We start from the raw sequence: 27,458 nt of genomic DNA, 5'->3' as shown, positions 1-27,458 counted from the left end.
TTTTACTGTATTTAAAACTGTTTCAATGTCAAGTATATTTTTCTGCCTCCTCAAAAGCTAGCAATGTATTGTAGGTTAAATATTAGTATGCACATCAATATGGCTCATAAAATAAAATTTGCCATGGTGGAGTTAATGTTTTTGCATCTCAGTGTAATGAATAACTTGTTTTTCAGGACTGCTGGATTGGTATAACTCTTATTATCAACTGCACCAATGTGCTTCTTTCTTCCATTAACTTTAGTTTATTCCATTGAGTTAATTATAAATCCAAACTTATAGCAACTAAAGCTTTGTCTTAGTGCATTTTTGGCTGGCCAAAGAATTACAGATGGCATGGACTAATTGTGATCACATTTATTAAAGTTGATACAGATGACATAAGGAACGAAAGTAAAATTCAAAACCAATGAGACTTAATTTTTGTTTTGAACATTTATACTATAGGCCTGGAGTTTGCTGCGAATGTGAAGGAATGGTTTTTGCCATTCACCTTGCATGCATCTACCCAGGGACTTTTAATGGGCTTGACAGCAGAGACTTCTAGTTAGCTGGCATCTGTTTGAATGTGGCACCCTCTACAGGGAATCTGCAGAGTCTGTGAGCAGAAGAAACAGCAGGGAAGCTCTTCAACAAATCTTAAGAATCACAGACAGACAGACTGCAAAGCAGGAAGTTAAAAAGCAGAAAATATTAATTACATTTAAATCATTCTACAGGATTGGGTCATACATTTGAGATTAAGCAAAAGGCATAAGAAAAACAGAAAGCCATTATTTTATGTTTTTTAACTTCTGCAATATTAATTTTCTAGCAATTGAAGCAGTGAGGCTTCACATATGTAAAAATTATTTTTTCATGGTCAGAGAGGTTGTTTGGTATTAATTTTCACTTATTACATTGTTAAAAGCTCAGTTACTCCAGATTGCACGAGTCCTAACTTTCACATTTGTCTTTACAGCAAGAATAGCAGATAATTAGCCTAAATTCACACCATTATAGTGAGCTCAGTGTAGATTCCATTGGCAAAAACTGCAGCAGCCCAGCCTGTAGAGGAGCAGGGTATCACTGACTGTAACTCAAGGATTTTTGCATTTAATTGGGCACGTGTGGATCCCAGAAATAACTTCAATTTTACCCAGTAATAACAGCAGGCGCTGCAGGTGTTGGTACAGTAAAGCTGGGCTATTATCTCAGTAAAATGAAAACAATTACAAACATTTCCAACACCGCAGCTGCTACATGGATTAATAGAGCAGCAACCGTTTACACTGTAAAATAGGAAATTGTGCAGCTCTAAAACAAGGATTTAACAGGCCAGTATGCTGTATTTTAGAACTATTATTATAAGGCTGCTAATCAGGAAACTAAATTCTTACTTTCAAATACCTGGAATACTTTCAAAAACAGTTCTTCTGACATGTCTTCCTTCTTCCTTAACCGAGGTTTTCCACCCACGGTGGTTGACAGGGCCCTCAAACATGTCCGGCCCATCTCCCGCGCATCTGCCCTCACACCTTCCTCTCCCTCCCAGAACCATGATAGGGTCCCCCTCCGCCATTTCCGCCAACTCCAGCATGATGCCACCACCAAACACATCTTCCCTTCACCACCCCGGCGGCATTCTGCAGGGATTGTTCCCTCCGGGAGACCCTGGTCCACTCCTCCATCACCCCCTACACCTCAACCCCCTCCCACGGCACCTTCTCATGCAACCGCAGAAGGTGCAACACCTGCCCCTTTACTTCCCCCCTCCTCACCGTCCAAGGGCCCAAACAGTCCTTTCAAGTGAAGCAGCATTTCACCTGCACTTCCCTCAATTTAGTCTACTGCATTCGCTGCTCCCAATGTGGTTTCCTCTACATTGGAGAGACCAAACGCAGACTGGGTGACCGCTTTGCGGAACATCTTTGGTCTGTCCGCAAGCATGACCCAGACCTCCCTGTCGCGTGCCATTTCAACACTTCACCCTGCTCTCATGCCCACATGTCCGTCCTTGGCCTGCTGCAATGTTCCAGTGAAGCTTAATGCAAGCATCGTCCGACTGGATACTTTACAGCCTTCCGGACTGAATATTGAGTTCAACAACTTTAGATCATGAACTCTCTCCTCCATCCCCACCCCCTTTCCGATCCCCCCTTTTCCAATAATTTATATATATTTTTCTTTTCCCACCTATTTCCATTATTTTTAAATGTATTTCCATCCACTGTTTTATCTCTACCTTTTAGCCTATTTCGATTCCCCCCTCCAACCCACCCCCACTAGGGCTATCTGTCCCTTGCTTGTCCTGCTTTCTACCCTTAATGTCCCCATTAGCACATTTCTTAGCTAATATCACCACCGTCCATACCTCTTTTTTTTGTCTATGACATCTTTTGGTAATCTCCACCTATCACTGGCCCTCTATCCAGCTCTACCTGTCCCGCCCCCCCCCTTAAACCAGCTTATATTTCACCTCTTTTCTATTTTCCTTAGTTCTGATGAAGAGTCATTCGGACTCGAAACCTTAACTGTATTCCTCTCCGCAGATGCTGTCAGACTTGCTGAGTTTTTCCAGGTATTTTTGTTCTTGTTTTAGATTTCCAGCATCCGCAGTATTTTGCTTTTATATTAAACTAAATTCTACCTCATTAATAAAACTTCCTGGTCTTAAAATCAGAGCTGAAGACTCATTAAAATGCTTGTAGTTTTTTTGTGTGTCTTCAATAAAACAATAAGCAGCAGAAAATGATTGATTCAACTCAGCTTTGTTCAGCGCTCTCGGAATTGCTATTCTGGATATATCATTCGGACTAGAGTCCGATTACATACCTCAGGTTTACAACATATGTACACAAGCAAAACTCACCTCAGTTTTTCTATTGGCATTTAGTAATTTAACACCCCTTTTTTCAAAATATGCCAGTAGATCTTTGTAGTAGTTAAGGCTCAAAAACTTTTTTTGTGGGAGTACATGCAAGATTTTTAACAAATGTCAGAACATATAAATCATGATAAAATCTAAACAACTTTTGTGTATAGTTTGTGGATTTGCTATATCATTGCTCAGGGAGGATGTATTTGATAAGGAGGGTTTGGGTTATAAAGTGTTGGAAATAAAGGAACTGTCGGTTAAAAATAATGAAACGGATGGAAAATGAATTAAATGGTATAGAGAACTCATATAAACAATTATAATTGAAAAAAAGGGATGCTGTTAATTGGAAATTCATTTCTAATTGTCAAAGTTTATGAATAAAGGGGATTGGAGATTAAAAAGTGATTTTTTTTTACAAAGTATGCATGAAAGCTCTACAATTGGATAAAGCACCTCCTGAGTCCACAACCTCTACCTACCTAGAAGGACAGGAACAGGAAGAGCATGGCACCCCATCACCTACAAATTAACCTCCAAGACACACACTATTCTGACTTGGACATATATCACAGATCCTTCATAGTTGCTGGGTAAAAATCCTGGAACACTCTGCTTAACAGTATTGTGCAAAAACCTTCATCACATTAACTACAGTGGTTCAAGAAGGCAATTCGCCACCCCTTTCTTAAGGGTAACTAGGGATAGCAGTAAACTCTGGCCTCACTAGAAGCACCTATATCCTAAGGACAAATAATAAAAAAATACTAAAACATATTTGTGCATATAAAAGTGTATGTATACATTACATAGGGATCAAGGCCAGTGCTGCATTTAGGGCAACTAAGGGAGAAATAATTTGCCCCATGTTTGACTATTTTACAAAATTGATTATACAATTTCAGCAACAAAGCCACAAAACATTATTTAGTGTTTGCTGACAAGTTGCGGTTTTCCTTCAGTGACAAGTTATTTTTCCTAATATTTTAGCTTCTGGCAGCCATTGCAGCTCTTTTGGGATTCAGGTTTTCATCAGCTTCACGTTTAGACATGGAAGACTTTACATATACACGCATTGCCTTTGCCACACAGTGGTAGCTTTATGCTATCACAGATTGACAAGTACAGGATGATAGTGGAGTTTGTGCAATTTGCAAATCTTTCTGGTACTAATTAACTATGCAAATTTTAAATTTAAAATGTATTAAATTATACAGTCAATAGTGTAAAACACACACAACGAGAAAGGATACCATCAAGATGTAGGATTTTCACTCCCCAGGAACGCGCATTGGCCAAAATACTGTTACCACCACCACATTCCTGTCAGAGAAAAAAAAATTAGAGGGCATTTTGCAGTTGAAAATCATTTGGTATATGCTATATTCCTCTGGCTATACATCCTCTGATTCAATTAATTTTTCTCACTGCAGCCCACACACAGCTGTCAGTTTCATTAAGCTATCCATCAATGCTTCCAGATCTCTCTCTCGGCCTGTAGTTTAGAGCTTTTAGTTTACATTCCCACTGTTTATTTCTCTTCTCTTTTCTAATAACCTTGCATTTGTCAAAACACAAGTAAATTTTTGCTATGTTGATAGAACCAACTATATCTCCCTTCAATAATCTAGCCAGTATATTAGCAAAACTGTCAAATTCAAGTTTAATCAATTACATGAAATAACAGATGGCTTCACCTCTTCAGAGCAATTCTGTAAAGAAATGACAAGAACATTCTAATTTTGTACTTATCCTTATAATCTTGTGAAAAATTAGCAGTCTTAAGATTTAAGCACGTAGTAAAAGTAAAGGAAAAGACCAATTAGCCCAATGAAGCTCATCCCTTTACTGCCCAAATTCTTTGACCTTTGTATTAATTGTTTTTTTTTTGAAAATCCTTAAATGTTTGAGAACTCTACCAGGCAGATTATTTCAAATGTTTTGCCATTCTTGGGAAAAAGAGGAAGATAACTATTTTCCAACTTATTTTTCATTCATTCACATCGTTTAGTCCTACTTTTCTTGCCTACATTGAAGTAATAATCTGTGCTTACTTTATATCATTTATTTTATTTTAAATACCTTGATGGGGTCCCCCCTACTTAACTCCTGTTTTTGAGATTCTCTAATTTTTCTTCAAAGTTGCAGTTACTGTGGACAAATGCAAGATTATGAGAAAAGAGAAGAGAAACAGTGGGAATGTAAATTTAAAGCTCTAGACTACAGGACAAGAGAAAGAGATCTGGAGGAATTGATTGATAGCTCAATGAAACTAACAGCTGTGCGTGGGCAGCAGTAAGAAAAATTAATTGGATCATAGGAAATATAGCTAAAGGGGTATAGCACATACCAGGGATGATTAAGGCTCTAAACAAGACAGTGGTACAGTCATATCCAAGGATACAACCAGCAAGACAGAGAACACAAAGGAGACTAGCAGCCTGAACACAACTTGTGTACTAGGTTCATTAGACTCATGACTCAATGCAAATTAGATGGCTCCCCATAATGTAGAAGTTCCCGAGCAGAGTTCCAGCCATATTAGATCACACGGGAGTCTCTAGATAGTAAGCAGAACAGGAATCTGGCTGATATTTGTCTTCTGTATACCGAAAGGTCAAACATCATATCTTTCTGCTAAACCAGCTGAAATCAGCTAACTCAACAGGCCAAAGATCGAATTTGGGGCCTTTCAGTTTAGAATGCTCGGTATCAGAACTCATCCACTAAACCACAAACAGTTTTTGCAGATTAAGTGGGAATGTTCTAATATCTGGCTTTAACAATTTATTGAATATTGACAAAATAATTTCTTACATTGTTCCTGATCACTGTTTCAAGTAGTCGCTTTCCCCTGCTGATCTGCATCTGAAAGAAAGATTAGTTACAAAGAAAGATTAGTTACAAACACCAGAGTAATATTTCAGAACAGCAAACTGCTGGAAGGATGAACTTCCTTAACAGAAACCTGACTGAGGAGTGATGACGCCTTCCCTCTAAATTAAGCCTTGCTGCCTGGCTATACCTTTCACCACCTGTCGGTAATATTTCTTATCGCCAAGTCACACCTTGGTTCCCCAACTCCTCTGGTACTCTCTCTTCCTTTCAGCATCTCACCTCGTTGTCTTCTTTTGACTCTCATTTGAAACCCTTCTTCCCTACCATTCACCCACTATTATAAAAATGATCTCAATGAGATTTCTTCAGTGCTTTCCTCCCTCAGCCTTGGCATCGAATGACGTCACATACTTGATTTCAACCTCCAACTCAGTTCATCATGTTCATGCCTCACTGACTTGACTTCCTTCCTATCCTCCTTAATCTCTGTCTCCGAATAAACTACCCAATCCATATTCATGGGCCACCTTCTTGACCTTGCCATCGCTATTCCCATTGTGTCAATCACAGATAGGGTGATTTCCAACCATCTCTATGCATCACTCGCTACCCACACTCTCCTCTCCCATCCCAATGCTACTTCCTTTTGTGTCCATCCCTGGAAAAAACTCTCCCAATTCACTTACAACTGCACTTTCGAAATCCTATCTGTCAAGCCTTTAGCCCACCTTTTACTAGCTTCAGCTGTCTGCTCAACTACACCCTCATCTCTACCTTTGATGCCCTAATCCCCATGAAGACAATTACTCTCTCTCACTCTGGCTGTTTCCAGTTCAGCCCTCATCACTGCTCTCTTAAGTCATGGAAAACAGACTTGAACGGATATTGCTGAGAACTGGTTTAGTCATTCACTGCCAGATCGGACTGGACCACGAAGAACCCCATCAGGTCCTGTTCGCATCTGCCAAAACTGCTCCCTAGTCCAGGAAGGTAATTCCAGGCTTCTCTTCTTACTGCAAAGTACCTGCTTCAACTCCTCACCCATCTCCTCCATCCTATCGCCGACAAATTCGAGGAACTCGTTCACTTCTTTATCATTAAAATTGAGACCATCTGATCAGCTGCCTTTGCCACTTCTCTCCCTTCTCTTAGTTCACCAACCAAAATTACCTCCCCAGTCCAAAACTTGCTTTTTATCAAGTTTATCTCCTATCTTCCCTCATGCCCTTTCCAAGCTCATCTTGTCCATCAGACCCACTTTCTGCTTCCTTGATCCTATTCCCAAATAAACTACTGGCCACCCAACTTCCTTTTCTGGTTCCCATGTTGGCTGATATTGTTAATGGTACTCTCTCCTTGGGTATTGTCCTCCTCTCCTTCAAATCTGCCTTTATCACTGTACTCCTCAAAACAACAAGCCTGGATTTCTCCGTCCTTGCAAACTACAGCCCCCTCTCCAACCTCTCTTTCCTCTCTGAATTACTTGAACTTGTTTTCACCTCCCAAATCTGTGCCCAACTTTCCTGAAACTCCATGTTTGGATTCCTCCAATTTGGTTTTCACCCCACCACTTTTCAAATGGCTCTTACCAGTGTCATGCGTGACATCCTATGTGACTACAACAAAACTAAACCATCCCTTCTCAGCCAGTAGCCTTTGATACAGTTGCCAAACCATCCTCCTCCAACCAACATCCAGCTGGGTGGAATCACACTCACATGGTTCCTTCTGTTTCTATCTATTCAATTGTACCCAGCGTATCACCTGCAATGGTTTCTATTCTCATTCTTGCACTGCCATCTCTGGTTGGCCCTTGGCTCCTTCCTATTTCTCACCTACATGTTGCCCCTCGGTGTTATCGCCCAAACACGTCAGTTTCCACAACTGTAACGCTGACACTTCATCAGCGCCTCTCCCAACCTCTCTGCTGTCTCTAAACTATAGGAATGCTTGTCTGACATCCAGTACTGAAAGAGCAAAAATCTCCTCAGTTAAATATTGGGAAGATCAAAGCCATTATCTTTGATCCCCACAACAAACTCCATTCCTTAGCCACAGACTCCATCCCGCTCCCTGGCAACTTCTGAGGCTGAACAAGACCTTTTTAACCGTGGTGTCATTTTTGGCCTTAAGGTGGGTTTCCAACCACAAGTTCGCACCATCACTAAGACCACCCATCGCCACCTTTGTAACATCACCTGACTGCCCCAGCCTATCCACTGCAGAAACCCTCATCCATGACTTTGTCACCTCTAGACTTGGCTGTTCCAATGCACGCCTGACTGCCTCCCACGTTCTACCCTCCATAAACCTAAAGTCATCCAAAACTCTGCTCTCCATGTCTTAACTTACACCAAATTCCATTTGTGCCTCACTCCACTACTGGCTGACATACACTGGCCCCTGGTTAAGCAATGCCAGAAGTTTAAAATGGCCATTCTTGTTTTCATATCCCTCCCTCCATCCCTGTTCTGTAATCTCCTTCAGACTAGAACCCGCCACGATCTCTGTATTCCTCCAACTCTGGCCTCTTCAATGCCTCTGATTTTAATTGCTCCACCATTGCTTTCAACTATTAAGGCCTAAGCTCTGCAATTCTGTCCAAACACCTATCTGCCTGTCTTTTCTTCTTGAAGATGTTCCTTAAAACTTACTTCTTTGACTGAGCTTTGGTCAAATGCCATAATATCTCCTAATGTGGCTTGGTGTCAAATGCTGTTCTTTAGCGCTGCTATGAAGGGGCTTGGGACATTTTTCTGCATTAAAGGCATTTTATAAATAAAAGTTGATGTTGTTGAATGTCATTGAAGTGTGAAAATAACTACTAGTAGATGTCAGAACTGGCTCCTACTACTTGGCACCCGTCACTTTACTTGTTACCCAGTTAAACAATCAGGGGAACACATCAGGTGCAACATTACTAGAAAATAAATTACTTGCACAATCACTTCATAGCACAATAATATCTAGTTCCAGGAGGAAATCTTGAAATGGTAGCACATGCTATTTTAAAAGCCATGAAGCCAGTACTAATATTCTAGAACTGAGAAACTACACTTAGCTATAACACCACTAGGCTAAAGAGGAGGAAAAGGTTCAATTTCAGAGACTGAACTAACTACACTTAGTGTTTGAGCACATTAGCAGGAACAGGTTTAATGGTAATGATTTTCACAGTCAAAAAGCCTACTGACATTTAATGCTGACAATCACATGAAAAATGAGTGACTGGGAAGAATAGTATCCATGGGATTAAACTCTAGCATTGGTCAATCTTTTGGGAGAAGGGGGGGGTCAGGGACAAAAGTGGAGGGTCTGGGAATAAATGCCATTGCGGTCAGCTTCAAAACTTTAGCCTAGTTTTCAAGTAAGGCTCTGGATATTTTAATCATATGAATTTTTTAAACCTGAAAATATCTGTCAGCTATGACTAAACATAGCAAAATTGAGAAATTTTCCTTTAGCATATTTGATACTTTCAATTCTTAAAGTATACAAATTACCTGAAACAAGGCAAAACAATTTTGAACAAATCAGTCACTTCTCTACTGAGGTAACCTGAGTTTTTCTGATTTAAGTTAACTGGATTCCTCTATCTTGAATCATAGAATAACTGCAGCCAATTCAATTATCAGGCAAATTGCTCCCATGTAAACCTGAAGTAGCAGAAGGAATGGCCCGGACAACACTCCATTTGAGGAAACACCCAAACAACAATTTACAATGCAGTTGGTGGTTGATACAGGGACGAGAGTGGCCGAAGACAAAAATGTCTGAAAATTTTGTGTGACAAGGAATCATGTTTACATTATAGCACAAAGCAGCAAAGTCACTACAGTGTGAGGGGGCAGAAAATTATAACACTTTTTATGATCTGTAGTGAAGTGCAAATGCTTCTAGGCCATTTAAAATAGGTGACATTTTTAGATTTCAAGTAGTAGAAACATTTGTTTACCTTCTATTACTGTCAAGACCGTGGGCCAAATGTATTTGTATAAGATCACCAAAGTGACCTCCAGCATTTCAGCTTTTCATAGTTATTACAGGATGAAGTCCATACTAACAACAGAACATGAGCTTGCTGGATTATATATGTCATAGGCAGGGAAGCTTCAGCAAGGGGGTGAGGTGTCATCACCCATGAGCAAAGGTTGCCATCTGAAAAGTTTCTGCTCATCATTTATGAAGACTTATGAAGACCAGGTGATTCAGACCCAGTCATTCAAAGCAGTTAACATGAGTTCAGGATACCATTGGTATTTTCTCTTGAATTTGGATTCCAAACACAATTCTTAAATTACAATAACAAGCTAAGATCAGATTCATCCCAAATTCCAACGACCAGTTTTTGACCCAATGAAACACAAATCGGACAGGCATAAGAAGCAGTTTACATAAGCTAATAGCAGATCAAATGAATTTCTGCAAGACTTAATTATTTCTTTTCTCATTTGTCATTGCTGCCCCATCCACCACCTCCACAGGTTTATTTACTTAAAGATAATAGTCAAGATCCTGAAAGCCTAGCAAACTATCCACTAGCCTCAAGTCAGGAAGTTCCCAGGTTCGATTCGTGAACTGACTGATCTTGACAGATTCAGCGAAACTATGCTGCAGCCAAGAATCAACACATTCAATGCCAGCTTGATACAACACCATGGGGATGAAGCTAGCCATATTCCCCAACAGTATATCATTCCTCACTTACAATTTAAATATAACAAGGCCAATCTTGGTCCTGTGCTCAAAAGACGGGACCGCCTCCAACCGAGAGAAGGGTCCCCAGGTGTTGCCAGGATAATCCCAGGCCAGATTCCAACTCTCAAACACAGACAGAACAGCACATTTAGAGCTGGGCCAGCCAGGTACAGAACTCCACCCCAATGTGGTACAGATCCCCACCCCAACCCCTCTCATTCCATATTTTGCAGATTGTCACTGAATGCTGCACCTTACACACACCATATTTTGATGTTTAATGTTTCCATAGAAAGTAAATCTGAGTTACATGCATGCTCCTGGTCGATACAACCAAGACACCTTTCAAAACAAAATAAAAGTTTCACTTACCAGTACCCTGCCTGCCTGCTCCTGTCCCTGTCCACAGCCTGGGCTTTGTAGAGCAAAGCCAAGCAAACACACTCATCCCGGGCGGTATTTTAAACAATAACTGTGGTTTTTATAAACAACCCCTCCCCCCCGAGCAGTAAGCTGGGGGTAGGGGGTGGACCTTCTCTCCACTGACTGCCACACAAAGACATTCTCGGTAAAGGTGGCTTCCCAGGACTACTCCTGGCCTCGTTACTGGCAGGGATTTTCTGGGCTTTCTAAGACTCTCTCCTCCCTGGCCTCATCGGAGGCAATGGGGGCTGAGTAGCTGCCAGAGGCCCAACTCCCAGCCCCACTTTGCGTTTCGGGCTGCCTCGTTTTTCTTTTTCAGCTTCTTTGTCTTCAGTGTTGCAGAGGATGTCAAACATGTCACACTGGTTGTCGAGCATCTGGTGAAAGTGATTGGTGACAGTGCAGCCAAACGCTTCCTGCTTGGCGGCAGCAGGATTGGCCAGAATAACTGCTCTTCGACCTCCAATCACAGGATCCCACCCTCCTGCCCTTGCTGTTCCTCCTATGAGAGATTCTATCTCTGGAACAGCAAGAGCAGGAGGGAGGGAACCTGATTGGAGGAGCTGGAGCAGCGAGAGTGGGACAGACAGAATCTGTGATTGGAGGAGCAGCTGCTCATATTTTTCTCTCCCACGCTCGCTGCTCCTCCAATCACAACTCTGCATTATGCTCCTGCTCTCACCAATGCTTCAATTGTTCAGCCCCGATTGGACTATGGAGATGGTGGAGGTGGGAGACATATTTAGAATGGCAGAGTTCCAAAATCCAAATGTCAGAAATCTGCCAAATGACAGAAATTTCTCATCTCCGTTATCAATATGGGGGTGCAGTTATCAGCTAGTTCACTCATGATTTAAGTACCTACAGAACACAAAAATTCATCTTAATTCCGATCACCTAATCTGTTGCCTGAGCTATAAACTCAGCCCAAAGAATTGCAAATTACTTTAATTAGCACCAGATGGATCTAAAACATGAGTCTTGGCCCAGTGAGCAACATCAAATTACAATTTTTATTTTATGGAACAACAAAACATACATATGCAAAAACCATTCCCGCTGGCTTGCTCACTTACCATCTGGCCATCTCTCGGATTGACAGACTGAGGGGTACCAGCTTGGTTGTTTTTCAAGTATTCCCTGTTTGGAACAGGTGCCAAATTGACTGATTTACTTCCAAGCTTTGCCTCCTTGCTGTTGGAAATCACGTAATTCACTTCTTTACTGAGAAAACTTTCTATTGTCTGAAATTCAAAGAAAAAAAACACCCATGTTAGAAGGAAAAATGTGAACTACAAATTCGTAACCATATATAAAACAAAAACATTGTTCATTATTGAATATAATTTCCCACAAAATGCAGAAAAATGTCCAGATAAATGACTTTACATTTGTTCTGAACATTCCTTTACAGAAAGATAAAAAAATACTGCACTATACTCCCCATTTATTAGACTCAGTGAAGATATCTCAATGACAGATGAGATAGTGGAAAGCAACTGGTGCTCATGGAGTTGAATCTCAGCAAGCCAGTGCCTTCAAGAAAGAAGAGGAGATTTAAATATTTTAAAGAGCACTTTTGGGATCACATCACTCAACATTTGTAGATAGATTTGTCAGTAAGTCACTGAATAACAATACTGAAAAGCTTTTTCTTACCTCCCTACCCCTACCCACATTGGCACTGATTCGAATTTCGGCTCCCGTGCTACTAATTTCAATAATTCAAGCTAATTTAACAGACCAGGTAACACACCTTGTCACTGCCTGGTTTGTATTCTCAGTTACCTGCTGGACAAACTTGCTTTGTGATTGAGGAAGTTACATGTTTCAGTCCTTCAACCACGGTGTTCAGGATTGATAATGTGAACAAATATCAAAGCTTCTTGCTCCAGATTTTTTATACTTGCAACAGGTAAAGTAGGAGATGGTACAGTGTTCCCAAAATTGTTTTTCAAAAATCATACAACTACAAGTTCATTTATGGTGGAATGCTCCCCCTGCCAAGATATTTATAATTTGCTTTTATGTAGTTATTCTTTGTAACATCAAATCTTAATTGGATTTTTAAAAAATCCTCACCTAGATAGTCTGGGAAAAAATGGTTAGGATGAAAAATTAATTCATAGTTATTTCTATCTTAATTCTTCTTTTTTCCCACATAAGAACATAACGTTGAAGCGATTTTCCCATGTCCATTTCTTTTCTTGCCTTTTTCACTTTCTTGTTGAAGGCACTGAACTGTTATGTGGAACATTTTCATAATATAGCAACTGTGATCAATCTATGTTAATTACCTGCTGTCATTGGTGTTAAATTTCCAATTCATTAGTTAGAACTAGCGTGTTATTGTTGTTACAACCGGTCTCCCAGCGAGGTCACCCAATTTGTTGACTTCCCAAACAGGACCCCAATTTTGTTATGCTCCCAGGTGAGCAGGAATCCCCTCAGCTGGTCAAAACAAGGTGAATTGAAAAGTCACCACTTAATTTGGGTGATTCTGGTAGAGCTGACATTGGCAGTTTCGCAGTTAGTTTGGAGACACTTGATTCTGCAGGGTGGCTGGAAGGCTGTTCTATTTCCTTTAGATTGCGGCTTCTGCTGAGCTTTGCCTCTAGTAACAGAGAGCGAGAAAGCGCGCGAGAGAGAGAGAGCCCGTGTAAGAGAGAGAGAGTGCGCGTGAGAGAGAGAGAGAGAGAGAGCGCGCGTGAGAGAGATCGATCTTTCACCTGCAAGCTGCAGGGGCGTAATTGACTCGTTCTTCTGACTGCTGTCACACACAGTCACACACCAGCTTTTTAACTGATTTTTCAGTGTATTCTGGAAGGGAAAAAACTGACTCACGTCCAGAGTCCACGTTCTTTTCACCTTAAGATAAAAGCAAAAAACTGCGGATGCTGGAAATCCAAAACAAAAACAAAAATACCTGGAAAAACTCAGCAGGTCTGACAGCATCTGCGGAGAGGAACACAGTTAACGCTTTGAGTCCGTATGACTCTTCAACCGAACTAAGGAAAAATAGAAAAGTGAACTATAAACTGGTTTAAGGGAGGGGTGGGACAGGTAGAGCTGGATAGAGGGGCAGTGATAGATGGAGATAACCAAAAGATGTCATAGACAAAAGGACGAAGAGGTGTTGAAGGTGGTGATATTATCTAAGGAATGTTATAATATTGATGACATTAAGGGTAGAAAGCAGGATGAGCAAGGTACAGATAGCCCTAGTGGGGGTGGGGTGGGGGGAAGGGATCGAGATAGGCTAAAAGGTAGAGATAAAACAATGGATGGAAATACATTTAAAAATAATGGAAATAGGTGGGAAAGGAAAAAACAATATAAATTATTGGAAGGGGGATCAGAAAGGGGGTGGGGATGGAGGAGAGAGTTCATGATCTAAAATTGTTGAACTCAATATTCAGTCCGGAAGGCTGTAAAGTGCCTAGTCGGAAGATGAGGTGCTGTTCCTTCAGTTTGCATTGAGCTTCACTGGAACAATGCAGCAAGCCAAGGACAGACATTTGGGCATGAGAGCAGGGTGGAGTGTTGAAATGGCAAGCGACAGTGGGGGGGGGGGTCTGGGTCATGCTTGCGGACAGACCGAAGGTGTTCCGCAAAGCGGTCACTCAGTCTGCGTTTGGTCTCTCCAATGTAGAGGAAACCACATTGGGAGCAGCGAATGCAGTAGACTAAATTGAGGGAAGTGCAAGTGAAATGCTGCTTCACTTGAAAGGAGTGTTTGGGCCCTTGGACAGTGAGGAGAGGGGAAGTAAAGGGGCAAGTGTTGCACCTTCTGCGGTTGCATGGGAAGGTGCCGTGGGAGGAGATTGAGGTGTAGGGGGTGATGGAAGAGTGGACCAGGGTGTCCCGGAGGGAACGATCCCTGCGGAATGCCGCTGGGGGGGTGAACGGAAGATGTGTTTGGTGGTAGCATCATGCTGAAGTTGGCGGAAATGGCGGAGGATGATCCTTTGAATGCAGAGGCTGGTGGGGTGATAAGTGAGGACAAGGGGGACCCTATCATGGTTCTGGGAGGGAGAGGAAGGTGTGAGGGCAGATGCACGGGAGAGTGTGGATCTCAGGATGTGACAAGAACAGCAGTCCGAGGAGCGTTGTATGTCCCGGAGATACCAGTTTTTGCTTCCAATTTCCACCCCTCCAGCATTTTCACATGGTCCACCTCTGACACTTCCCTTCCGTGACCTCTCTGTCTCAATTTCTGGTGATAGACTGTCCACCAATATTCATTACAAGCCTACCGACTCCCACAGCTACCTCGACTACAGCTCCTCACACCCCGCTTCCTGTAAGGACTCCATCCCATTCTTTCAGTTCTTTCGCCTCTGTTCTGATGATGCCACTTTCAAAAACAGTCCCTCTGACATGTCTTCCTTCTTCCTTAACCGAGGTTTTCCACCCGCGGTGGTTGACAGGGCCCTCAACTGTGTCCGGCTCATCTCCCGCGCATCCGCCCTCACACCTTCCTCTCCCTCCCAGAACCATGATAGGGTCCCCCTTGTCCTCACTTATCACCCCACCAGCCTCTGCATTCAAAGGATCATCCTCCGCCATTTCCGCCAACTCCAGCATGATGCTACCACCAAACACATCTTCCGTTCACCCCCCCAGCGGCATTCCGCAGGGATCGTTCCCTCCGGGACACCCTGGTCCACTCTTCCATCACCCCCTACACCTCAATCCCCTCCCACGGCACCTTCCCATGCAACCGCAGAAGGTGCAACACTTGCCCCTTTACTTCCCCTCACCTCACTGTCCAAGGGCCCAAACACTCCTTTCAAGTGAAGCAGCATTTCACTTGCACTTCCCTCAATTTAGTCTATTGCATTCGCTGCTCCCATTGTGGTTTACTCTACATTGGAGAGACCAAAGGCAGACTGGGTGACCGCTTTGCTTCGGTCTGTCCGCAAACATGACCCAGACCTCCCTGTCGCTTGCCATTTCAACACTCCACCTTACTCTCATACCCACACGTCCATCCTTGGCCTGCTGCATTGTTCCAGTGAAGCTCAACGCAAACTGGAGGAACAGCACCTCATCTTCCAACTAGGCACTTTACAGCCTTCCGGACTGAATATTGAGTTCAACAATTTTAGATCATGAACTCTCTCCTCCATTCCCACCCTCTTTCCGATCCCCCTTTTTTCCAATAATTTATATAGATTTTTCTTTTCCCACCTATTTCCATTATTTTTAAATGTATTTCCATCCATTGTTTTATCTCTACCTTTTAGCCTATCTTGATCCCTTCCCCCCACCCCACCCCCACTAGGGCTATCTGTACCTTGCCCGTCCTGCTTTCTACCCTTAATGTCACCTATTATCACATTCCTTAGATAATATCACCACCTTCAACACCTCTTTGTCCTTTTGTTATGACATCTTTTGGTTATCTCCATCTATCACTGGTCCTCTATCCAGCTCTACCTGTCCCATCCCTCCCTTAAACCAGTTTATATTTCACCTCTTTTCTATTTTTCCTTAGTTCTGCTGAAGAGTCATACGGACTCAAAACGTTAACTGTGTTCCTCTCCGCAGATGCTGTCAAACCTGCTGAGTTTTTCCAGGTATTTTTGTTTTTGTTCTTTTCATCTTAGACCATTTACACATTCTGGAGATATAAATTAACAGGAGATGGATTTTGAATGTCTGCTGAGACGTGCAAAGCAGTCTTTTGTCTCCGCAACCACGTGAGATTGAAGTTCAGTCTTTTGCACCTTTCCTATCTCCCTTTCAAGTGTCTTTATTTGAAGAAAGCCATGACGCCTTTAAGGTATGACATTCCATGTCCTCTCAGGACCAGTTGGCCAAGCATTATATACTTAGGAATTTTTCAGAAAGCGGTCACTTTACATTATCAGCTATCTTTTGCTCAATGTCTTTACTTGTAAATGTCTTTAATTAGCTTAATCTGAGATTGTTCTGGATTTATTTTGTATACTTCTGTAACAGCACCTCTCAAAAGTCCAAGTCTCTTCAGTCTTTCCTTGCACTTTAGTACTTTAACACCAGTTGCCCTCGTCTTTTTTATTGATGGTTAAATATAATTAATTACTGCATGATCTTTGGTAGTCACTAATTATTAAGTATACTTTAAAATATTTCTGTTTGGTGTCTGCATTATTTTCAACTTCCTTATTCAACCAGTGAGCCCAAAACCTACTGCCGCACAGCTGCCTGGGAGCAGTATGACACACATTTTTTTATTTCAATGAATAATAATGAAATTGTTAGGGGTGGTTAAAATGTTCTTGGAAAGTTGATCAAAATATTAAAACAAAGAAACAGGCAATAAAAAGGTTAATGGGGTTTTTCATAGCACTTTACATACCCCTCCCCTTTTCTTCACAGCATCCTCCAGGAATTTTGTGTTCTTATTGTTTGGAAGATCCAGGTAAAATATCTTGCCAGAAATGAAACAATTCTTTACTGTGCCATCTTCATACCCTTGCATTGAACATCTATGTGGCATCTTCAGTGGTTCAAATATCCTTGAAGATTTTCTTCTAAAGAAAAGAAATAGTTCCACTCAATATCAGAGGTTTACAGATCAAATAATTCAAATGTGAACACATGTGAAGCTGAATATCAAAGAGCTAATCTGAATATGTTGTAGTTCTGCTTTACAAACCATTTATATGTAACTCTAGTGCTGATGGCTTGTGTTGTCCAGATATTGCCTAGCCAGCGGCAACAAAGATGACTTGCTGGTGGTTAGGAAGCCCCCGGCCAGGATTTTCCCCATCAGCGATTTGGGGGCGGGGCCCACTCGCCGATGGGAAAATGACGCAGGATGACATCGGGAGGAACCCCCGATGTCATCCTGGTCCCTTTAAATTTTCAGGAAGGCGGGCGGACGGCGAAATCAGCTGTCCACCCACCGACCTGTCAATGGCCAATTGAGGCCATTGACAGGCTAATTAAGATTGTTAAGGGCCCTGCCCGTCCAAGCTTAAGGCTGGCGGGCAGGCCAGGAGCCCCAGCGGGCTCCTGATAATACATGAAACTTCATCCACTGGCGGGATGAGGTTTCATGTCCGTTTTAAAGAAGTTTCATAAAGTTTATGTGTTTCTTATTAACATGTCCCATCTCATGTGACATTGTCACATGAGGGGGACATGTTAATAATTTTAATATTTTTCTATTTCTATGTTTTTTTTTACCTGTCAGTAATCTCCCCGAGACAGCACTTGGTCTCAGGGAGCAGTGCGCTCTTTGTCAGATGGGGAATCCCTCCCCCCTCCGCACAGGAAGTGCATAGCGCTTCCCGACAGGCAGGCCGCTGGGCGGGCCTCAATTGGCCCGCCCACTCAAAATGGCGGCAGGCCCCGTTTCGGCAGCGGAGTATGGCTGCCCGCCCACTGCCAAGCCGGTGGGGCCTGCCTGCCCACCAAGTGCAAATTTCTGCCCCCCGTTGGGGGGGCACGGGCTTTCCCAGCTATTGGCCCCAGCAAATAAAGTAACTTAATTCTGATGTTACCAGTGATTCTAATACCCATGTACCAGGAGTCAACAGGACCAAACATGGCCAGGATTTTGCAATCAGTGGCAAAGTGACGGTGCTTGCGCTGCCCACAAAGGACCTAGTGAGCATTGTGGTGTGGAATTCACTTACCCGGCATTAATTTGATTCTGGTACCAACTATAGGGGATCTCTGGTGTCCAGTGACAGTGATGTCATGGAGCAGCATTGAAGGCTTCTCACAGACAGCAACTCAGGAAGCAAGAGTCAGGTTTTGTCATTCACTTTTTAGAATTATCACAGGAAGTGAAAGATTGGGACATTCGCATGGAACAATGGAATTTTTTTTTTAATTATGGAATTTTTACTCATGGAATGGAGAAATTTGACAGTCCACAAATATAAAATTAGTTTTATAAGGTTAGAGAGGTTGCTCAGCAGTCATTAGGAGTTCTGCAAAGACTTCAACTGCACACCATGTGGAAGAGTGGGGAATCACTGACAGCAACTTCTGGATTTCCATGTTTCATTGTGCTTTTGTCCAAAGTTGTCAGTTTCCAGAGTAATGACGGCAGAGTTTTGCTATCATTACAACTGCAAAATCTGGGCAGTGAAAGTAGCTTCACAATACTTTTGTGACAGTAAGTACAGGTATTCCTCATTCCATTGGCCAAACTATTCTGTAATGTAAGCTTGGGGCTGATTATTAAGGTTGTTTCATTGACTGAAATGCGAGAAGTACCAGGCTCAAATCCAGGACCGGCATTGTTACTTCTGCACATTTACTCAAAAATCATGAAGCCCACCGTTTGTTCTTGAACTCAGTACACCCTATTTGGACACATGCTCCATTATATTTCTGTGCAGTACAATAACTCACGTTTAAACTTTTCAGTCCCTGGAAGTGTTAGTCTCATCTATTAAATTAGTTATGTTGCCTCTTACTGCATTTCTAGCAATGGTGCATCATTCTCTTGGGTATCAATCCAACATTAGTGGTAAAACGGCAGCTAAAGATGTGCAATAGCGACACCTATAGATTCAAAATAAGCCAGAGAAAAAGTAGACCATTAAAGTTTTAAAAAAGTCTGGCTGGCCAAACATAACACCATTCATGTTTTGGTGTTCCGATCTCCTTAGAGACCGATAACTTCTAAAAAGAAATATGAACTTCCCAGCGACCGGCCAAAAGAATCCCTCGATAAGATTTCATGTTTTAAGACTTTTACTGTAACAAACAAACTAAATTCAATTTAGACTAAACATTAATTAACAGACAACTAATATACCAAACTAAGACTTACTAACACAACCAAAATGCTTTACAACTATTTGTATGTTATGCCACTCTCCCAGCCAATATGTAGCCTTGAAGATTAAATCTCATGCTCCTCCCAACTTTTTAGCAGGCTCCCCTCTCCTCGCCACACCTGGGTGAGTCTTTTGACAGCTGTTCAACTCAGGCTTGTGTATCCATGTATTGGCTTCCAACAGGAAGGCACTGTCCAATGACTCCTTGTCCTTAAATCTTAACAAGTCCCATCTCTTTGAACAGAGAACCAGCTGACCCAAAACAATCTTTTTCCTCTGCTTTTCACAGCAGCAGCTATTTCTGCGTCCCTCTCTGTATCTCTGTATCTAGTAAACCAGCTACTTTTCTTTGGTGTCAAAGTGTGAAAGTGGAATTTGATTTTCTATAGGTTTTGGCCTGTGCCTCTTACCCCATGTCTACCAAATCACCTGGGCCTGCCTCTGGGCAGAGTTTAGTATGAACACTGTCCCCCTCTTCAAGACACACTATTTCACCTTAAAGGAAAATGCAACTGTGTGATGAAGTCTTGCATTCATAACAAAAGACTAAAAAATACTCTCTCATCAGTTAGTTTCAGTACTTATTGCATTTGGGAGGCCAATGTACAGAACTCCAGCTGCATTGTATGCAACCTTTTGGAGTTCTGCTTACCACAAATTCAGAACACAAACAGAGAAATTACAACCATTGCAAAACAGTAATCTCACCTTGGGTTTAAAAGAAATATGATAAAACAAGCAGATCAAAGTTTTAATAGTTTATTTTGAGTGATACTTGATTTTAGGAGACACCTGATTTTAGGTGACACCTGGTAATGACTGTAACCAGGTCTAATAAATGATAAAACTGACCAAACTGGTTACTGGGAGTACATTATGGCCCCACTTGTACCTCTGTGAAACTGATACTACATTGATTATAGTGCCTCGCTTTAATTTCTCAATAAAGTCCTCCGGTTATGAAATTTGCCGCTGCACCTTTTGGCAACTTTTCACTGACCCTCTAGAAAATAAATTTTATATTGACTTGAATCTGATTATGCTAGGATAACTTAGGAGTCTGAAGACAGTGGCGCTATATAAATATAAGTTGTTGTTATTGCAACTACATAGAGTTCTATACTTTGTGCATGCATTTTTAAAAGCAGTTTATTACTTGTTTAAGTGCAATGATGTTAATTTTGTGACCTGCAATGATATCCTGATAACTTCATCAAAACATGCTGTGCTCCCAGCAACCAGTTTGGCCAATTTTATGAGATAGCAATTCTTGTCATATGCATTATTGGTGGTCACCCAAAAAAAGGTCATAAGCTGCTGAAATATATTTCGTGGAACCTCAGGGTGATATTACTGCTTTGCAATAGTTAATTTGTTTATGGGTTGTTCTGTGATGAAAGGCTGAGTAAATTGGGTCTATACTCCCTGGAGTTAGACAAATGAGAGGCAATCTCATTGAAACATACAAGATTCTCAAGAGGTTTGACTGAATAGACACCGAGAGATTGTTTCCCCTGGCTGGGGAATCTAGAACACGGGACAAGGTCTCAGGATAAAGGGTTGATCATTTAGGAACAAGATGAGGAGAGACTCAAAGGGTCATGAATCTTTGGAATTCTCTATCCCAGAGGGTTGTGGTCTCTCCGGAAATCAAGTGATATGTGGAATGGGCAGGAAAGTGGAGTCAAGACAGAAGATCAGCCATGACTTTACTGACTGGCGGCACAGGCTTAATGGGCCTTGTGGTCTACTCCTGCTCTTATTTCTTACATACACTGTTCATCTTTATTAACCACAAACTCCAAGCTTCTCCTTTCACACTCCCCCCACATATAATGTTGAAATGTGTGTGTGTGGGGGAAAATGAGAACACATGCCCAAAAAGTAATACAGAGGCTCTCAACATGTTTCAAACCAAGTCATGAAATGCAGCAGGCAGTGTTCAGCGTTCAAGGTTTACAGGCTTTTGACATCAACTGAGACAAAGGTAAAAATACAAGTTAAAAAAAAAGTCTGAAAGCCATCAGCTGCTTCAGTTGTGAAACTTACTTAAATAGGCAGACTTTGAATAAATATTTGCATAGCATTTACAGGTTTTGTGACAAAAAATTGCTATCCTATTCAAAAATTGGGAATGCTGGAGATTTAAATAGAAATTGAAAATCCTGGAATACTGGTCAAACAGCATCTTTAAAGGGAAAGATAGTTAAGCATTCTGGGAAGGAGTGAAACATTAACCTTTTCACCTAGACATAGAATCACATGCCATAACGTCCTTCCCCAGTCCTGCGCCGTTACCTCTGGTCTCCCCCAAGGATTTATCCTCAGTTTCCTCCTATATCCCACCTACATGCTGACCCCTCAGCGCCATCATTCAAAAATATAGCATGAGTTTTCACATGCATGCTGACGACACCCAACTTAACTCCACCAACACCTTTCTCAGCTCTGCCATTGTCTCTAAATTGTTAGAGTGCTTATCTGGCAACCAGTATTGCACAACTAGGAATTTCCTCCAACTAAATAGTGGGAAGAGGAGAGCCATTGTCTTTTGTCCCTGCCACAAACTCTGTTCTCCATCAACTCCATCCATCTCTTGGGTTACTGGCTAGGGCTGAACCAAATGTTCACATACTTGGCGTCATATTTGACCCCCGGGATGAACTTTTAACTACGTATTTGTGCCATTACTATGATTGCCTATTTCCACATCTGGAACATTGCTCGATTCTATCCCTGACTCAACTCATCTGCTGCTGATGCCATCATCCATGCCCTTGTTACGCATGCATGGCAAGCCTCCCATGCTTTACACTCCGTAAAATTGAGGTTAACCAGAACTCTACCTCCATGTTCTAACTCGCATGATGTCCTGTTTATCCATCAACCTTGTGCTCACTGACTTAGGCTGGCTCCCAGTTAAGCAAAGTCTCAATTTTAAAATTTTCTTCTGTGTTTTAAATTCCTTCCACGGCCTTCCCCCTTCCTAGCTTTTAATCTCCTCCAGCTCTACAACCCTCCGAGATATCTGTGCACCTCTAATTCTAGCCTCTTGAGCATCCCTGATTTTAATGACTCCACCACTGGTGCCTTCAGCTGCGAAGTTTTAAGCTCTGAAATTCCTTCTCTAAACCTCCCTACTTCTCTTTTTTGATGCTCTATGAAATTTATTGGGTGCCTCTTTCACCAGCTTTTGGTCATCTGCCCAAATATCACAAATGTCCCAATGTCAAATTTTATTTGATAACGCTCCTGTAAAATGTTTTTGGGCATTTTATCATGTTAAAAATGCTGCATAAATATAAGTTGTTGTTGTTGTTTCAGGTGCGAATAAACTCCTGTGTGCAAGCATTTGCATTTTATGTATCTTTGTTAACAAGTAGCTGTTATTATGTTCTTAACATAAAACTCATCTATAGAGAAGATTTTCAAATTTTGGACTATTAGCAATGTTACCACAAGGAGTTTCATACCATATTTATTTTTAATCTGCAAACCACCAACAGTACATTACAGATGGTGTTCACCTAAACTTGGCTATGTGGAAGGTGCATTTTGAATTATATATTTAGCTCAAGTATTGAGTGGTTGGTTTCAAGTTTAATACTGATGATAGCGACAGGAGCAATTAAAGAATGTAATATTTTTGCAACTTTAATATCACTGTATGGAAAAATAACCATCGAGTTAGGTTCCAAACCAACTCTGAAGACAACAGTGAGAGATCCCCTGGAGGTGACAGTTTCATGCCACATTGAAGTGAAATTCCAATGCAGTGTCAAACCTGGTTTAAAAGTGCTCAGGATAGTCGGCATTCTTTAGGCTTATCCAGAGCTTACTTAAATGCAAGGAGGGCAGATATTCTCAAAACATTCAAATTTTGCAGAGAGAAACAAAGTTAAGTATGTGTGTATAAGAACTTATGTGCAGAGCTCCCTCTTGACCAGACTACAGGTACAGTACCTCAAATCCAGCTATCTGAAAACCAGCAATGTCCTTAAACCAGGCATTTTTTTAAAAATAAGCCTTGCAAGACTATCCCATGGAGATAAGTGCATAAGTTAAAGATTATTAATAATTATTGGTATAATAATAATTAACATTATTAAGCATTCTATCCCCAAAAGATTTGTATTATTCTGCTAGTTTTAGTTAATTAATCAACCACAAACCCACAGCAGAAAATAAAATTTAAAATGTGTCCTCTGGCTAGTAGTGGAATGAAGAACAAAAACGCAAGCTTCCATGCAGTATCGTGTGCCTGTCATTTCCTGAGCTGAGTGGTTGGAGCAACCCTTGACCCCACCTGGCCAGCTCAGCCTGACCCAAACCTTAGTCACAATATGGTGCCAGTCTCACCACGAGTGCCCTGCAGTGGGTATCACAGGTGAATGAAAATACTGTACAATACTTTCCTCTGTAAGCAGATAAGCAGCACCTATAACCACCCATGGAAACTATATCTTATGTGACCTTTAGAATGAAAAGAGGCAACATAGCAGAGGCAACATAGCAGAGGCAAACAGCCAGGCTCTAGGCCCAAATAAGACTCATAAGGGAGGGATAAGCACATAGGAACAGATATGTTGCAACATGCATGAGGCTGAAGACAACCATCACCTAGCCTCTGAAAGCCGGCAAGATCCAAAATCTGTAATGGTCTCGGTCCCCAGGTTGCTGGTTTTGAGACACTCTTGGCGGGATTTTTTGCACCCTCCCACCGCCGGGATCTTCCGGCCCCACTGTAAGTCAATGGACTTCTGGTTGGGGCACCGCCTCGCCCGCGGCGGGTCCCACCCGCAACGGGGCTGGAAAATCCCAGCCTCTACCTCTACTAATTTGAAGCCAAACAGTATTAACCAAGGTACTTTAGGAGTCTGGTGGAGACTATATTGTTTTACAATTTGAGGTTAAAATATGAATTAAGATTAATTTATGTTTAGTCCTCATTTCTTTACCATATAAAATAATGTAAATGACCCATACAAATGGTTCAAATTAAGAAATTTTAATACAGCAATCAGGGATTTTTTCCACACTTTCAATCAAAGTAACAGATAACCAAGCAGCTCTGTAGCTATAAAATTGTGTGTCAAATACTGTATGATAATGGAGATTAGCCATGAATGAGGATTCTGGTTTGTTTTTTATTCATTCACGGGGTGTGGGCTTTGCTGGCTGGGCCAGCATTTATTGGCCATCCTAGTTGCCCTTGAGGTGGTGGTGGTGAGCTGCCTTCTTGAACCGCTGCAGTCCATGTGGTGGAGGTACACCCACACAGTGCTGTTAGGAAGGGAGTTCCAGGATTTTGACCCAGCGTCAATGAAGGAACGGTGATATATTTCCAAGTCAGGATGGTGAGTGACTTGGAGGGGAAGTTCCAGGTGGTGGTGTTCCCGTCTATCTGCTGCCCTCGTCCTTCTAGATGGTAGTTATTATACACTAAATATAATCAACACGGACGTGAGGTTCCCATCCCATCACATACTATGCTTTATTTTTATTCATATATATTTTCATGGGAAAACCCTGAAATTCATAAAGTTATATATCATTTCCTTCTGAGTGTCAGCTATGGCTCAGTTGGTGGCATTTTTGCCTCGAAATCAGAAGGTGCTGGATCCAAGTCCCACTCCCGGACTTGAGCACAAAAATCAAGGCTGACATTCCAGCCCAGGACTGAGAAGGTGCTGCATTATCCAAGGTACAAATTACTGTCTTTAGATCCACCTGCTCTCTCAGGTGGATCTAAAAAGGTGTCAGGTCACCATTTCAAATCAGCTGTTGCTTTTCCTACATCACAACAGTGACTATGCTTCAAAAGTACTTCATTGACTGTAGAACACTTTGGGACATCCTGAGGTCATGAAAGGTGCTAAGTAAATGCAAGTCTTTCTTTCTTGAAGTAGTATCTGCACATCTTGAAGTAGTATCTAAATTGATATCTAATATGTTGGAAAATGCATGTCATAATCAAAAATTTCTGGAGTGGAGAGCATGTTTCCCCTAGTATGGCTGCCAACTGTGATTAAATGTATGCCCAGAGGTTTCATCATGATTTGCCTCCCACACTCCAGCCATTAGTCGGCCAACACATCCATCCTTGTGACACACTGCCTTCCTATGCCAATTGGAAAGCAAAAAGACTCATTATCCAATTGGATGATGGTCAGCCAAGCAGCTTTTTTTAAAGCAAAAAACTGCGGACGCTGGAAATCCAAAACAAAAACAAAAATACCTGGAAAAACTCAGCAGGTCTGGCAGCATCTGCGGAGAGGAACACAGTTAACGTTTCGAGTCCGAATGACCCTTCAACAGAACTAAGTAAAAATAGAAGAGAGGTGAAATATAAGCTGGTTTAAGGGTTTAAGGCTGGTTTACTTGTCCCACCCCCCCTTAAATCAGTTTATATTTCACCTCTCTTTTATTTTTACTTAGTTCTGTTGAAAGGTCATACGGACTCGCAACATTAACTGTGCTCCTCTCCACAGATGCTGACAGACCTGCTGAGTTTTTCCAGGTATTTTTGTTCCAGCTTCTTTTAAATCCCATTTTCAATATTGTTATAGCCGGTAAAGATAAACGTTCGAAGAAAGTTACAAAGAAAAACAATCTTTTTAAATGATAAAAGCAAAGAACTGCGGATGCTGGAAATCCAAAACACAAACAAAAACAGAAATACCTGGAAAAACTCAGCAGGTCTGGCAGCATCGGTGGAGAAGAACACAGTTGACGTTTCGAATTCTCATGGCCCTTTAACAGAACTAAGGAAAAGTAGGAAAGGGGTGAAATATAAGCTGGTTTAAAGGGGGAGGGGGTGTTGGGACAGGAAGAGCTAGGTAAAGGGCCAGTGATAGTTGGAGATAACCAAAAGATGTCACAGACAAAGGGACAAAGAGGTGTTGATGGTGGTGATATTATCTAAAGGAATCTGCTAATTCCTTTAGATAAAGAGGTGTTGAAGGGGGTGATATCTAAAGGAATCTGCTAATTCCTTTAATATCACCACCTTCAACACCTCTTTGTCCTTTTGTATGTGACATCTTTTGGTTATCTCCAACTATCACTGGCCCTTTACCTAGCTCTTCTTGTCCCAACACCCCCACCCCCAACTTAAACCACCTTATATTTCACCCCTTTCCTATTTTAACTTAATTCTGTTGAAGGGTCATGAGGACTCGAAAGAAGAACTGTGTTCTTCTGCACCGATGCTGCCAGACCTGCTGAGTTTTTCCAGGGTATTTCTGTTCTTCATCTTTTTAAATGTCCTGATGATCTTTCTCCAGACTTGCATACAACAGTATCCTGCAGATAACAGTATCCTGCAGATAAGTGTCCTGCAGATTAATCTCCAATTCCTGACAACCTGTCTCCCCCTCCCCCCAAATATTTCAGGGGGGGGGGGGGGGGGAGAGACAGGTTTCACTGAATTAACTGCTCTGAATATTTTAAACGTAACCCAGGGGGCAAAACACTCATTTTAACTCTGAATTGCAAAGAGTGAGTGAGTCAAATAAGCAACTTTAACCAAAACAAATAACCCCCCCCCCCCCCCCCCCTCAAAGTCAGGTTTGCATCCGCCCCGCCCGGGGATTAACGGCCGTTTCCAGGTGAGGCTGAAGACATTTTAAAACTGAATTCAAACGGTCACTCACCAGAACCGGGAACAAAGCGCCCGGGGGGGGCGGGGGGGGAGGAAGGGGGTGGGGGTCACCGTTTCCAGACCAAAGCCGTCCTCTCTCTCCCTCTTGCCACTCTTTCCCCCTCTCCCTCACGGACGGTGGACGCTCTCCCTCCGGCCGCTCGCTTTGTCTTTTCGGCTTCGGAATTTCAAATTCGGCTCCGCGTCAGCG

The 27,458-nt window shown here is 42.0% G+C and overlaps 1 protein-coding gene across 1 annotated transcript in view; it reads right to left on the bottom strand.

Annotated features, from left to right (window-relative positions):
• Nucleotides 1-27,457, bottom strand: part of LOC144667935 (uncharacterized) — a 42,312-nt gene extending 14,855 nt beyond the window's left edge. Inside the window, exons 1-6 of the mRNA XM_078529559.1 lie at nt 27,261-27,457; nt 17,163-17,337; nt 11,893-12,060; nt 5,675-5,725; nt 4,111-4,180; nt 2,852-2,913 (exon numbers count right to left, since the gene is read on the bottom strand). Of these exons, the coding sequence (XP_078385685.1) occupies nt 2,852-2,913; nt 4,111-4,180; nt 5,675-5,725; nt 11,893-12,060; nt 17,163-17,303 (492 nt within the window). The 5' untranslated portion in view covers nt 17,304-17,337; nt 27,261-27,457. The remainder of the gene's footprint in view (nt 1-2,851; nt 2,914-4,110; nt 4,181-5,674; nt 5,726-11,892; nt 12,061-17,162; nt 17,338-27,260) is intronic.
• Nucleotide 27,458: the final 1 nt, after the last annotated feature.

Source organism: Cetorhinus maximus, chromosome 25 (genome assembly GCF_964194155.1).
Source record: "Cetorhinus maximus chromosome 25, sCetMax3.hap1.1, whole genome shotgun sequence".
NCBI lineage: Eukaryota > Metazoa > Chordata > Chondrichthyes > Lamniformes > Cetorhinidae > Cetorhinus > Cetorhinus maximus.
This window is presented reverse-complemented; position numbering and strand designations above follow the sequence as displayed.